At 44.5% G+C, this 13,458-nt stretch overlaps 4 protein-coding genes across 4 annotated transcripts; all 4 read left to right on the top strand.

Annotated features, from left to right (window-relative positions):
- The first annotated feature begins 315 nt into the window (after positions 1 to 315).
- Positions 316 to 1,477, top strand: EDB93DRAFT_899478 (uncharacterized protein). Its single transcript, XM_041457869.1, has 3 exons — positions 316 to 518; positions 1,135 to 1,172; positions 1,419 to 1,477. The coding sequence occupies exons 1-2, from the start codon at positions 379 to 381 to the stop codon at positions 1,169 to 1,171; spliced, it is 177 nt and encodes a 58-aa protein (XP_041302882.1). The 5' UTR covers positions 316 to 378; the 3' UTR covers position 1,172; positions 1,419 to 1,477.
- A 206-nt stretch (positions 1,478 to 1,683) lies between these two features.
- EDB93DRAFT_1107810 (uncharacterized protein) lies at positions 1,684 to 2,754 on the top strand (the record flags this gene model as incomplete). The annotated part of the gene is made up of 7 exons (XM_041447772.1): positions 1,684 to 1,759; positions 1,885 to 1,937; positions 2,091 to 2,120; positions 2,315 to 2,437; positions 2,488 to 2,537; positions 2,602 to 2,637; positions 2,667 to 2,754. 7 exons carry the CDS (start codon positions 1,684 to 1,686, stop codon positions 2,752 to 2,754), a joined length of 456 nt encoding a protein of 151 aa, XP_041302881.1.
- Positions 2,755 to 5,659: 2,905 nt separating this feature from the next.
- Positions 5,660 to 9,573, top strand: EDB93DRAFT_1242949 (uncharacterized protein; the record flags this gene model as incomplete). The annotated part of the gene is made up of 10 exons (XM_041452085.1): positions 5,660 to 5,971; positions 5,994 to 6,109; positions 6,858 to 6,900; positions 7,884 to 8,238; positions 8,261 to 8,504; positions 8,738 to 8,856; positions 8,902 to 8,943; positions 9,043 to 9,194; positions 9,216 to 9,298; positions 9,378 to 9,573. 10 exons carry the CDS (start codon positions 5,660 to 5,662, stop codon positions 9,571 to 9,573), a joined length of 1,662 nt encoding a protein of 553 aa, XP_041302880.1.
- A 341-nt stretch (positions 9,574 to 9,914) lies between these two features.
- Positions 9,915 to 13,397, top strand: EDB93DRAFT_1107808 (uncharacterized protein; the record flags this gene model as incomplete). Its single annotated transcript, XM_041447771.1, has 10 exons — positions 9,915 to 10,228; positions 10,279 to 10,298; positions 10,334 to 10,881; positions 10,934 to 11,359; positions 11,443 to 11,562; positions 11,647 to 11,800; positions 11,856 to 12,058; positions 12,113 to 12,311; positions 12,490 to 13,053; positions 13,105 to 13,397. The coding sequence occupies 10 exons, from the start codon at positions 9,915 to 9,917 to the stop codon at positions 13,395 to 13,397; spliced, it is 2,841 nt and encodes a 946-aa protein (XP_041302879.1).
- Positions 13,398 to 13,458: the final 61 nt, after the last annotated feature.

Raw genomic sequence — 13,458 nt, 5'->3', positions numbered from 1 at the left:
TAGAGCAAGATTGCAAAACGGTGGAAATGGGACATAGTTATGGCAAAAAAACTCTCTGATGACCTGCAGGCCTATAATCAGTCAGTAGCTCCATTTGCTGGTGGCCAAGCAGATGGCCTTTCTTGGTGGCAAAACCTTCCAATCAATTCTGAACTCCACCCCCTCAAAGCCTTTGCTGTCACGATCCTCTTGATTGTAGGGCATGTGGGCGAAGTAGAGCGTACATTTTCCGATCTCGGCACAACACAATCTGCATGGCGGTGTAATCTGTCAGTTGAAACATTCGAGACACTCGGCAAAATTTGTGCAAACCTTTGACACCACAGCACCATAAAAGCGGCTGAGGCTGGGAAGTCCACTCACTGTCGACATACTCACATGCACACTTGTGAAGAGGTTGGCATTGCTGTCGAGACTGTGCAGGATCTTGAAGCATCCTTTGCATGGACACCTCCACTGTCAGCTGAACCTCGTGACGCAGATGACCTGCTTGCTGGTCCAGAGAGTATCTCGCCCAAGTAGTGATGTGCAAGGCCCGGCTTGAAGCCCTGGGCCGGCCCAAGCCGGGCCCAGCCCAGGCCTAAGTCACGGCCTGAGCATGGCTTAGGCCTGGGCTTGGATTCAGAAAAGCCTAAGCCAGCGGCCCAAGCTGCGGCTTTGGTATGACACCTTGTCCCGTCAGTGGTCACGCCCTACAAGCGGTCGCCATTGTGTGTTCAGCAATTGGCACGTCCTCATTATTGACTCTTACTATGACACGCGCGATTTGACCATACCGCAGATCATATTCACACAAGAAAGAAAGGAAAATTCGTCTGCTATGGGCACCGTGCTATTGCTCTTGCACATGAACATAACTGGGATGCCGTGCTTGAAGATACAAACCAGGTAAGTGATACATTACCAACTAATAATACTGAGCCCCTTCAAGATGTACTAATCTGGGTTGCGACATAATCCATCAGTATTCAGCACTAGTCATCTCGAGTGCCAATCGCCCACCTTCTCTTTCTCACTGCCTTCTCCTGCTCTCGTCCATCATCTGTATTCGTCTGAGCCACGTCAGCAGTTGCTGACGTGTGCTGGGTGTTTGCACATGGTGTTCGTGGTGTTGGGAACATCACTACGCCCAAGGATATTGCTGCCGAATTTGCAGCTCTCGAAGAACTGAAGCAGAAAGACTCAGAAGTTCATAACATTGACGGAGTTGAAGTGTTGGAGGGGAATGTTTTTGATTTCGACAAGTTAGATCGTGTTGAGCAAGGAATAATACCGCAGGCTATTCTGGATGAGGTCGAGGTCGTCAATTACAGTGGTGAGGACAATGGATGGGATGAGGCAACTTTGATGTCTTCATTAGGAATGTTGTTCACGTAGCTCAGAATTTTGCCACCTGGCAAAACAACCAGTTTTGCCAGTTCTGCCGGTTGCAACCAGCAAAACTGACTCCAAGTAGTTTTGCCCCCCACACTAGCACCTCCTCTGCTACAACTTTCGATTATGTCATCACCTCCTTGTTTTCGTGCATCACCAAGTTCATCGTTGAAGTTACTACTAGTAAATGTGGACCAAAACCCAGATTCAAACCCAAATGTGCATGCACATGCAGACTCGGAGTCCATATAAAATTCCCCTAACACGAATGGTGTTCCCCACAATGTCCTCCCAAGTGTCCCCGCATCCATGCTCAGATACATGCCGCTTAAACTCACGCTTGTCAATGCTCTTATGGGTCATGTGAAAACGGGAGCTCTGAGTTGTGAGTAGGTGTACACGGGGTTGAGGAGGAAGCTGATTCCTGTTGAGATGTTTGTGAAGGCTTGGGGTGCATGTTTGAAGTTGATTCTTTTGCCTGTTCTGTTCTTTCTCGGTCTTGTTTTACAGTTTTACTTTTGCTGAATGTTTTTGATGTCTCTTTACTCTCATTTACGATGATCGTAAATATTGCATCCATAATCAATGTCATTGCTTGCCCTCTGACTTTGCATCTTTTTTTCATTGGCATGTCTTTCGTTACATGTTTTTTCTAGTCCTCTGAGTTCCTTATACATTCCCTTGATCTCAAACACACCATTCAGTCACGTTCCTAGTACACTGAGGCTCTTGTCACACTCTCCATGGTATGTGAAGCTTGATTTCTAATGCCCACTCCTAGTACTTGATATTCATCGTCTCTATTGGCCCTCAGTGGCATCGAAAAAAGTCCTGTCATGTATAGGTGAGTCATGTTATCAAATCCAAGAGAACTACTGATAATTGTGCAAAGCCCAGTCTTTGCAGCTCTTGCATATCTTGTCATTTATGCACTATCCAGGACATTTACTATCGTCAGTGGGCACAGCAAAGATTGATGATGCTGAAGCAACGGCGAGGACAATCACATAAGATAAACACATTGTTTGGTGTAACATGGGATCAGATAATTCAGAAGAAAATGGTAAGAAGACGACTGGCTTTCATGTACTGGATATTGTCCTTTCTTACTAGGGTATACCCGCAGGTCGGAAGGTCAACGCCATACCCATACTAACACGCAGGTACACGAACAAGAAATTCTAACATCTAATAACCTCACTTAACACTCTCATCCTCTCTATCAAGGTTCATGCAGACGCGAGCAGAAGTTCATGTACTTAGGTCAGTTTTATCATCCTGTTCGGTGGCAGAAGGTGCAACATTGACATCAATTGCTTCTGGAGCAGCGGAGTGCAACTTGGAGGGGGTTTCTTTGACCTGTGGAAAGATAGTAACTAAGTAAGCTCAACACACATTGTCCGCTATGGACTGCAGAGATTACTATACATCTGAATGTGTTGAGGCAGATTCAGTGAGCGAGGCTGTGTCATTGGCAGTAAATTGATTAACCATAATGATGGATTCAATGGAGTATTGAGAAGTGTAGAGTCTGTGTACCTCACTTTATACCCGCGTTGTAATTAGTAAAATCCTTGATGTGTGAAGGTCGCACCGGTACCGGTACCAGGTATACAGGAAAGAACAATATAATCATTCATATAAAAGCCAGTTGTGTTCTTCAGAATTATCCTCACATCACACTGTAACTTAAAATCACAAACAATGCATTTCTTCTCTGCAATCGCACTCATCGTCGTTGCTATTTTAGCACCATTAATCTCTACCATCCCCACTGATGCTCAGGCTAGTGACGGTGCCAATAAATGTCCTACCTGGTGTACCACTAAAAAAGCATGCCAGGCCTGCATACTGATGGAGTGTGTAAGTACTTGAGTATCAGTGGATTTGGTGACATGACTCACCCACATGGCAGACCTTTCTTCGCTGCTTCTGAGGGCAATAGAGGCGATGATATGAAGTCATTGTCCGCTATGGACTGCAGAGACTACTATACATCCAATGAGTTAGGACTACATAAGAACAGTCGGGGTTGTTGAACTGAAATTCCAGAATGGCCTCTGCAATCACATGTGGTTCAGGACTTTGAATGGACCATCTCTGTGGCACCTGAGGCTGGAAGCCAATCACTGTAAGAACAAAATGAGCGAACTTCAGTGAAGTCTTTGATGATTCAGAGTCAGCCTTATGGTTTATGTACATCATGATGATGGTAAGGGAGACTAGATTTGCAGTTCACTGGAGGGACTCACAAATGCTCTCAGCATCAACACTCACAAGCACATGTTTGTCATGGTGGTAGCCGCCTTACCAACTTGCTGCACGTTCCCAATGTCGTTCCGTATTTATTCAGAGGGCGCCTGAAGAGCTGTTAGTACGATTCAAATGAAAGAATGTAGCACATACAATGAGTCACATGATAGGCTTAGCCTCTGTGATGCGTGTGATATATGGCTTCCGAGAAATTCTGCCAGCCTACGTTCAGCTAATACAAAAGGGATGTAACTTTTGGGAAGACTGCTAAGATGTCAGAGGCTTTTTCAGATGCCCTGAATAACATGCTATCGGTGGCGGGTGCAATCTGTGTGTTGGGTTTGGCATGTTGGAGATGGTGAGACCTGTATCTCGAAAGCAGATGTAGAAAGGTTAGTCAGGGCGATTAAGTATTAGGTAGGTAAATGAAGTGTACCGCACGCTGTCCTGCATGATGTGGAAATCATGCATGGACATGAATACTAGGTGACCCTCAAAAGATAAAGTCTGTTAGCTTAGTCCTCAGACTAGTCAACCCATACCTTGGTTTCAAACCATGGTCCATATTTCCAGTTTTCCCCAAGTTTCATGATCTGAATATGTTTTGACGGAAAAAGTCTAATGTGAGATGGGAATCACATTTAGACCTAGTTGATGTGAGAAGAGAAATGAAGGTTAAGGTATAGCCTTGCCTTTGGCTTATTCACTTTGGCTAGAGAAAACCATAGAGAAAAGTATAAAGCCTATAAAAAACCTATCCAAAAAGACCGTGTTTCAATTCCTGCCAACTGTCTTATTTTTGCTACCTACTTTTATCTAGTGTTTCTTTACTTTACTTTTTCATTAGGATGCTTTGACTCACCTGACACTTCATAAAATTGTACCCATAGGGTATGATGTCATTATGATGTCATAAGACTCCACAGATACTCCTGCAGGTATTCTGTTGAAAGATATTATGTCATCAAGCTCTAGATTATTCTACTCTACAATGACATCATCCATGATGTCATTTCCTTCTAGAATATTCTGCTCCACAATGACTCACTCTGACTCACTCATGGAAGGTTCTGGAATCTTTTGCTCCACAATGATGTCACTCTTGATGTCATTATGATGTCATTACTCCACATTCCAGAATGTTCTGCTCCACAATGATGTCATAGCTCCATCTTTCACTTGTATTTTATTCTTTTATTGGGTTTGACCCAATATTTTGATTGGTCCTCCTTATTTTTTATTGTTTGTGAACCTAGGTTACTTTCCCACACAAAATGTATATAAGGAGAGCCCATTCTCCCCCCCAAAAAAATATGATCTCCCATTTGTAGCAATCTGCCTATCAGATATTTCACTTGCAAAGTTAGTCCCTTTGAAGTGTGACAAGCGCAGGGAAAAGAATTCCCTTGAGATTATAAGTTTCTTACCTTAGAAACTTATTAGTGCTATAGACCAAGTGTTCTTGGTCATATATATTGTCTTTGAGACCCCTTTGTCTCATTGCTCTGTGCCCTTTGACTAAGCGATCTTAGTCATCTATCATATTGTTGAGACCACGTCTCACTAGTTGTCCCATAGACCAAGTGATCTTGAACATATATATAGTATACTTGAGACCGTTGTCTCATAGTTCCAGTGCCCATAGACCAAGCGATCTTAGTCATATTTTGTATATTTGAGACCACGTCTCACTAGTTCCAGTATCCAAGTCCAGAGCCTAGAAGGAGATTTCCTAGGCAAATACATCCCAGAAACCGAATTACGTGTCTAGAAGCTTATTCCTAGACAAGAGATTTGAGTTTCAATAAAGAAAAGTAAAGCTCTGGCTAGGTTGATCTTAATAAAAGATTAGTTTAGCGAGCCTCCCAAGAACTCACACGTTATCTACCACGAAATAGGAAAAGTTGTAGACCGTGTTAATTGAGGACTGGCAAGCAGTCTTATCCAAAGTGTAATTGTGGTGTCATTACATTTACACGACTTTATATAAGACCCTCGGTTATTAAGACAACGTGACACAGAGAATTGGCGCATGCTCAATTCTTGCCCAGCTTGCCAATATAAGCTGGTCGATGAGCCGACTCTGGACTTCTCAATTCTGTGTGCATGTGATGGGAATAACTCAGCAAAACTCGTAGATCCTGCAGTATGTAGCGGTGAGGAACATCTTGACCCTCGCTCAGGGCTATCATCAATCTGGCTCATGGAGTTGTACATTGACCAATTTAAAGATGAAGTCCGATCTGCTCGGGCACATCAAGTTAGGCAACAACCTAGTGACCCTGACGACCTGTGGATAGACGAACCAGACTCGAACGATTCTGCAGAGCCACCTACCATATGCGTTGACCGCTGGCGTAATGCAGTGCCCTGAATCATGCAAGAAAATGTTCGCTATATTTAAGAAGTCTGGGATATTTGTCACAGTGTGCCGACATGGTTTTCTCCTTACCATCTGTGATATGGTCCAAAGCGGTGAACTGTATTTCGGTTTCACTTATCTGACATTTGATATGCAGGCTAATTGTTAAGATCGTGCTCAAAGGTTCAATCCAAAGGGCTTGGCTTCAGCTCATGCGCTGCACCCCTTACCCGAGTATGTGCCCCTAACCTCTGAAGGCTAATGGACGATGTCCAGATTCCGATTGTCCGATGCGCAGGAATTCCGGCGGACATTCGGGAACAGGTGATAAGACTAATCCGGACGATGTCCAGACTAGAAAGGAAACAGCGGAGGACTACCAAAGGTAGAGGCGGAGGTGATAAGTCTATTGGGATCGACCCTAAGACTAGCGGAGGTCGACGAGAGAATAACTCAAGTCAAACAGAGGGGAGAATGAGCAGAGTCTAAGATAATATTTGAACTAAAGATGTACATAGATTCTACAGGGTTTATATACTATGGAGGACTTAACGGAGGACAAGCCAGCACAGTCCGAAGCTATGCGAGGCTGTGGACGGAGGTTATAGAAAAGTCAAACACTAGTCTATCGAAAATAGTAAATGAACCCGGAGATGAGAACAGAGGAAAATAAAGGTGGAAGTGAAATGAGGTACGGAAAATAATATAGTCTAACTGGAATAGGAATGTACAAAGGGATTAGGCACAGAAGTTAGACGCGGGTCGGATCTGGACATAGATAGAAGTCGGTCGGACCCGGATATCCGGAAATGATGTGTGTGATACATCCGGGTCCGGAATGCGGGATATGACACTAATGCATTGACAGAATGAAATACCTGATTGCTAGCATGAAGAAGCTCATGGACGTTGTAACGATGGCCGCGGCGCTGGGCTTGGAACCAGGCAATCCAACACCTATGTTCATACCATTCCCCAATCTCCCTTGACCTTCCGAAGGCCACACGCACTTGTCCGAATCTTCCACAGGCAGTTCTTGTGTTCCGAGACCTGTCCGAACCTCGCAAGTTATCATACCATGTCCTATCCTCGTCCTTTTGACTTTGCTGGTGCGTTTTCCTTTATTCCAACTATATGTTAACTACGTCTTGGTGCTACACAGATAACAATCCCATTGGCATCCTGTCGGGAGTCTCGGAATATGTATAAGCAGTACGCATCGTGGCTTATTACATGTATACTTGCATTCTTGCACGCCTCACGGCTTATTACATAGGTTCAGACTTGCTTATCTCGCTACTAGTTTCGCCTATGGATTCCGGCCTCTCACGGAAGTAGGATATAATCTTGCTCGCTGGCTACTGATAGGACACTTCACTTCCCATACTTCGAATAGTAATTAGTAGAGTCACCTCGGTATAATCGTAAACTGCGCAATTGATCCTTGTTCATTTGGAACAATTGTCTGGCTAGACCGCTGCCAATTTCGCACTTCGTTATTCTCGAGTCCCGATAGATTAGCATTGTTCCAGACTTCGGACGCTGCACATAGTCTTATACTGTTATTCAACACACCGACATACCGACACATTGACACACTGACATATATAGACCTTCGGACAGCCTTCGCAAACCTCGGAAGGCATCGCGCTACTTCGGACAACACTTTCGCAGCCTCGGACGACCTTCAGTCGCATCGGACAAGTTTCTCGGTACTTCGGAAGTAGTCTCGGAACTATGGATGAGCATTAAAGAGGTTTTCTTCCAATATCTTGTCTACTCTTTAACTGTATAAGACTTCCCTTGCATTATCAATGTAGTTCTTAGGTTGTCTCTTGGGATGAAGCATACTCACATCTCTCAGGACTAGGGACTCACATTCAGTAGAGCCCAGCCCAGATCTACTCTTTACAATGTCTTTGGCAGCAATATACTTTATGGGTATGATATCAAATGTGCCTTCGAAAAAATTACACAACGGAGCTCACTCGCTGACAATGCAAAACACCTAAACCTGCAGGACATTGTGCCTGCCTTTCACGGGCATGCCCACAACCGTCTTTGCCAAGTAGAGCACCATTCGAAGTATAAAGTTGGTGCTGGGAAAGAAGATTTCGAGACCTGTGAACGGGTCTTTTCTGAATCTAATGCACTTGCTGCCCAAATTCAAAACACCACGGATTTCCATCGCCACCAAGCACTTGATCAACATTTCTCTTTTGCTGATTTGGACAAATATGCAGCCCTATGTACGTCACATCATTTTTGCAGGGTCCATGCTAACGCTGAATGTAGCTGAGTTTATTTATAATAATTATGTCCAAGTGCTGACAATTATCTCTACAACAAACATATTCCTCGCCAACTTCCATGCATCAAATGCTGCCCTCGAGCCCAACTTCGAAGATGATCTCAAGGACGAGCACCAGGTTTTACAATGCCTTGCGCGCAAGAAGGAAGAATCCAGCATTGAAGTTGACTATGTGAAAGCATTGAATGAGTATGACGAGGCCCAGTAAGTTTTTTGTTCGGCCGCACACAGAAACTGATGTTAATATTATGTAAGGCATTCATATGAATCCGCGCGTGTGGAGTTCAGTACCCTTGATTTACAGGTCAATTATTCTACAAGGGAATCTGGTGACATACGCCGCCATCATTCACATGCTATTAACAAACACAATCAGAAGCTCAAGGTTGTCATCAATTATGAACATCAAATGGCCCTTGACTTGAGATGGGGTCCAGACCACCCAGAGCGGATAAAGGCACAATCAATCAGCTGTTCCACAAGGCTGTAGATGACGTTGAATGTCTTGTCATCATGCATCTGCTTGAGTTGACTAAGTTGCAAATGAGTGGACTAGGTAAGGCTTGACAATATATTTCACATTTTTAACACTTGTCTTCAGTAGGTTACAAGCTTCGCACTCAAATCTCCAAGGCACTCAAAAGTCATGCGAATGCAATTTGAAATGCCCTTACTCGATACAACAAATATGCTGCTCTCCTAAGCCCTCCCCGCCCCCCATTACAATGGGACCAGATTGTAGAGTATTCTTTCCTTGCCGAATTTGATTTGCTACGGGAAACAGATGGGGAGATCCAGTCGAAGAGATGGGCCAACCCATCTTACCGACACGCGTCTACACAATATTTTGAGCACCAGCGTGCTAATGAAGAGATTCATCGGCTGAATGTCGAGGTTGGATGATTACTCACAAAGATGCAAGATGATGCCATTGATTATCCCCACGCCATCGCACAACTTCAGTCCAATGACCCACCCCTTGCAGCCGAACTCTGGCTGTCGCTGGACACAGCTTTGGTCCATCAATGCACGTCACATTTGGCGCATGCCACAGATTATGAAGCTTCCTGGTTACAGTGGGCCAAAGAGTCCTGGCACTCGTGTAGGTCAGGTTGATGTTGTGTGCGCTTATCCCTATGAAGCTGTACCACATGAACAGGATAGAGAGGACGGAGATGGAGATGACACAGAGCTTGGGCAACAGTTGGAAGACGTACGAGCTTACATTGAGGGACTAGATCATCACCGTGTGGACTTAGAACTTGCAGGATAGTAATACCCTTGTTTTGTAATAGATCACAATATGCCTTTGCTGGATTGTGTCATTGGACCATGAAAATGAAACATCTGGAGCACTGCACATATTTGAATTCAGTAACTCAGACAGTATGCTAATATCAAGTGAGGATTTACGATGCAGATTTGTGGTATATAATTCAGTACTTGATAGAGTGACTCACTCTATCAAGTACTGAATTATATACCACAAATCTGCATCATAAATCCTCACTTGATATTAGCATACTGTCTGAGTTAGTACATATTTGTCACGCTGCATCTTAGAAATGCCATTGCCTCATTGCAACCTAAGGCTGATCTCAGTCATCGTCCATCATGTCCTCTAACCTGTTAGACTGGAAGTCCTCTACATACAACAGATCTCCTACAGTTGGTGGCTTTGAAGAGTGCAAGGTTCTATTTCCTTGCCCTGAATATCTTCAATCAATTGCTGGATATGACCATCACTGGAACTCAGCACTCTTATCTTTGGTTACTCACGGATTTCACAATGATGACGGGCATCTAGAGCAGAACAAAGGCTTTCATCCACTTACTAGCGAACACTATCTCACTGGGTTTTCTAAATCTCAGATGGATACAGAGGAGCAGAGGCTAAATAATTGGTGGGCTCGAGCAATTCATGCAGAGTAGATATTGCAAACTATATTTGACCTGGCAAGTGTCATCTCCTATTCAGACCTTTCCTTCCACTAAACTGTATGTTCAGTGCACTGCTTTAGATAGGTTGACAGGTGGTTCAACAATTGTCCTGCATCATCCTGGTGCTACACCTCCATCCTTGGACATCTCTCCTGAGAACCTCAAGGCTGAAGTCTATATCAATCCCAAAGTGCTCTTGGAGCATTGTGAGCTTCACTTGGTTGTCGCTCAAATCTCTCAACTCTTCATCGCTGACTATGCGACACCTTTGGCCCAAGCCTTCGCACAAAATCGTATTCGCAACAATTGGAAAGGCAGTGGCCCAGTCTCTCAAACGCCTTCAAAAGGCAAGACAACATTGAAAGGCAAACAAGTTGAAATCGTGCCTCTTATTCCCTCACCTGTTTCACCATCATCAGCGCATTTCACTTTTTATGGACGTCCTCGAGGCTCTTTAGAAGGTCTCACGACTTCGAACTCCAATATCTTATCATATATGCCATCCTACGACAGCAGAATTATGTGGAAGCCAACTCAGATCCGATTATTGCATACTCGGGAGAGCAAGGGTTATCATGTCCGCAAAGAGGGACCGAGTAGGAGGGCTGTCGTATCAGCACAGGATCACAGTGCATGTCAGGTAAATTTAAGTTTGTTTTCCCAGTGGAACTATCATCTAATCGGTCACTCAGCCAATGACCCCTGCTGTTTTTAACCAGTCCTCAAGCAGTAGCCAGGCTGAGAGATGTTACCCTCCATCAAACAGTGACAATAAATGTTACCCTCCTTCAACAAGTGACCAGGCCTGGAGACATTACCCTCCTACAACTCCTACGAGGAGCAAAAGCACATCCTTCGAATTACCCACACCCACGTCGATCACTGCTAGGTCCCCATCTGATTCGCGGCATTATAGTGTGCTGGCGCTTGTTCCTTTTGGGAATGAAACGGAGGTAGTCCTAGAAGAGCTAGGCTACCCAGATCATTTTCATTGGGTCTGCATATCAATCGGCAAAGATTATCTTCTGAAGCGGTGGTTTTTGAAATTGCAGGAGGTCGCTGAGATCTTGGAGGAGCACGTGGAGGCTATTGCAAATGCTATGTTGACTGATTCTCAGGTGTTGCTCTCATAATACTTTTTGTAACATTTTTTTTAATCTGGCCTTGTATGATTTGTTTAAAATGCTATTCGACCTCTCAGCCTGTCACCTCATTCCCTGTCAGAATTACTGTAATGGTGCTCCCAGGAACTGCTCGCTTGCACAATCCTCGCTGGTTAGCTCCTCGAACACGCACCCCATATGTCAAAGTATTGAAAGAAGTACGTCAGCAACTAACAGAGCAACAACGGGCTAAACACCTTGACAAGGACCAAGAGGTTTGAGCTGTTCTCAATTACATTAAGGCAAAGGCCACAGATTTGGCGTCTAAGTTCAAACAACCTCGACGCCGCTACCTTAAAAAATTATCGCTTGGTTCTGTTGTCCACCACCGCAAACGCAACAAGACAAGTGCCTGGCATGCCTATATGCACTTCAAAGGCATCCAGGACAATGCCAGTAAGTTTTCCTCATAGTACGACTACTGTGTTTGTTGCTAACTCGGCTGTTCTAGACAAAAGCTTCAGTGAGAAGTCAAACATTGCCAATCTTGCGAAGGACGAAACCGAGTACCACCAACTTACCACTGAGGAGAAGGCACAGCTTATAATTGACTTTGACAAAGTCAAGAAGAGTTCTCGGGATCGTCCTCCAAACATCACCACTAGATCACGGGCTGCTGAATGTTCCCGGAGCTTCCAGTTGGTGAGAGAAGAGGTGTGTACTTGCTGCCTTACCTTTGGTTGTCTGTTTGACTAATACTTCACGCAGCTTGAAGCTCTCAAGGAATGTGTTGGCGTTGAAGCCTTCATCGTTATGGTTCATGGTGTTTCTGACTTCACCATGGTGCCAAAGGCATTCTTCACAAGCCCCGCAGCTGAACACTTTGTTTGTTTATATCTACGTAAGGACATCGCGCAACTGGCAACCAACTTTGAGAGCACAATACTGGCCAATGGCCTCGTTATGAGTTCATACTTAACTATTTTTTTCTATACACATGGTTTAACTTTGTTGTAATCTAGATGTGGCTGCTAATCATCGACAGCATGTTTCTAACGTGAAGACTGCCATTTGAAATGGTATTTGTGCATCACTTTGTAAGCCCCCCTTTTTTGTGTTTAAAATTATCCACTGATTCATTGCAGGCAAAGTAACAAATAATCCCTCAGCGGTAATGGAGTTCAAATGCTATAATGATCTTGTCCAACGCTACCACGTCAAGCTTGTAGGGTGGAACCACCCTAAATGGGCCAATCCATCTGACCTGAAAAGCGGTATTGAGAGCCTCGAGAATGTGGTCCTTGTGATTCAGGCCAATACATGTAAGTTCGTAAAAATCACACCACAAGAAGCCAAAGAGCGACAGTGTCATATCAATGATGGTGAGATACTCACTCCTGACCTCAAGCCCCCAATGCCATCTGACTTGCCTGCTCCCGATTCAACACAGTCATCAATGACCAATGTTTGGACATCACTGCCACCACCATCATCCGACATTCCTACTCCCCATTCGACTCAGTCACCAACGGCCAACACTCGGACATCAATGCCGCCACCATCCAGTGTGTTCGAGTCTGAACAATCTGCAGATTATGATATCACACCTGCTCCCATGACACCCACTGCGGCTTCGTCAGAGCCTTACATGCACCCCTCATCGATTACAAATGAAATGGTGGATCCCATTCTTCATGCACTTGATCATGGTAAATATACCTCTACTCTAGTTTAAACAATGTGTTGATGTTGTATTTCAGCCGCTTCTAACAATGGACCTCCCATAGTGCAGTTGCCTCCCACTCCTCCCATGCCTACTCCTCTTCCAATGCCCAATGAAGCACCAGTTCTTGTCACAGCAACCAACAGTAAGCAAACTGCAGATGGTCCACCTGCTGGCACCTTACGTTCGAAATGCGCTTGGAAACTGACTGAGAAAGGCCAATCTGAATTAGAGTCAAGGAACCACACATGGTGCAGGGCAACAAAGAAGGGGACTCGGCGCTCGAAAAAGAGTAGCGCACATGTTGAATCTGATAATGAAAACATCTAGAATAGGTGGATAATATACTCAGAGTTAGAGACGAGGGAACACACAGTGCAGGGCAACAAAG

The sequence above is a fragment of the Suillus bovinus genome (genome assembly GCF_016758785.1).
Source record: "Suillus bovinus strain UH-Sbo-P2 chromosome Unknown EDB93scaffold_86, whole genome shotgun sequence".
In the NCBI taxonomy this organism is placed as follows: domain Eukaryota; kingdom Fungi; phylum Basidiomycota; class Agaricomycetes; order Boletales; family Suillaceae; genus Suillus; species Suillus bovinus.
This window is presented reverse-complemented; position numbering and strand designations above follow the sequence as displayed.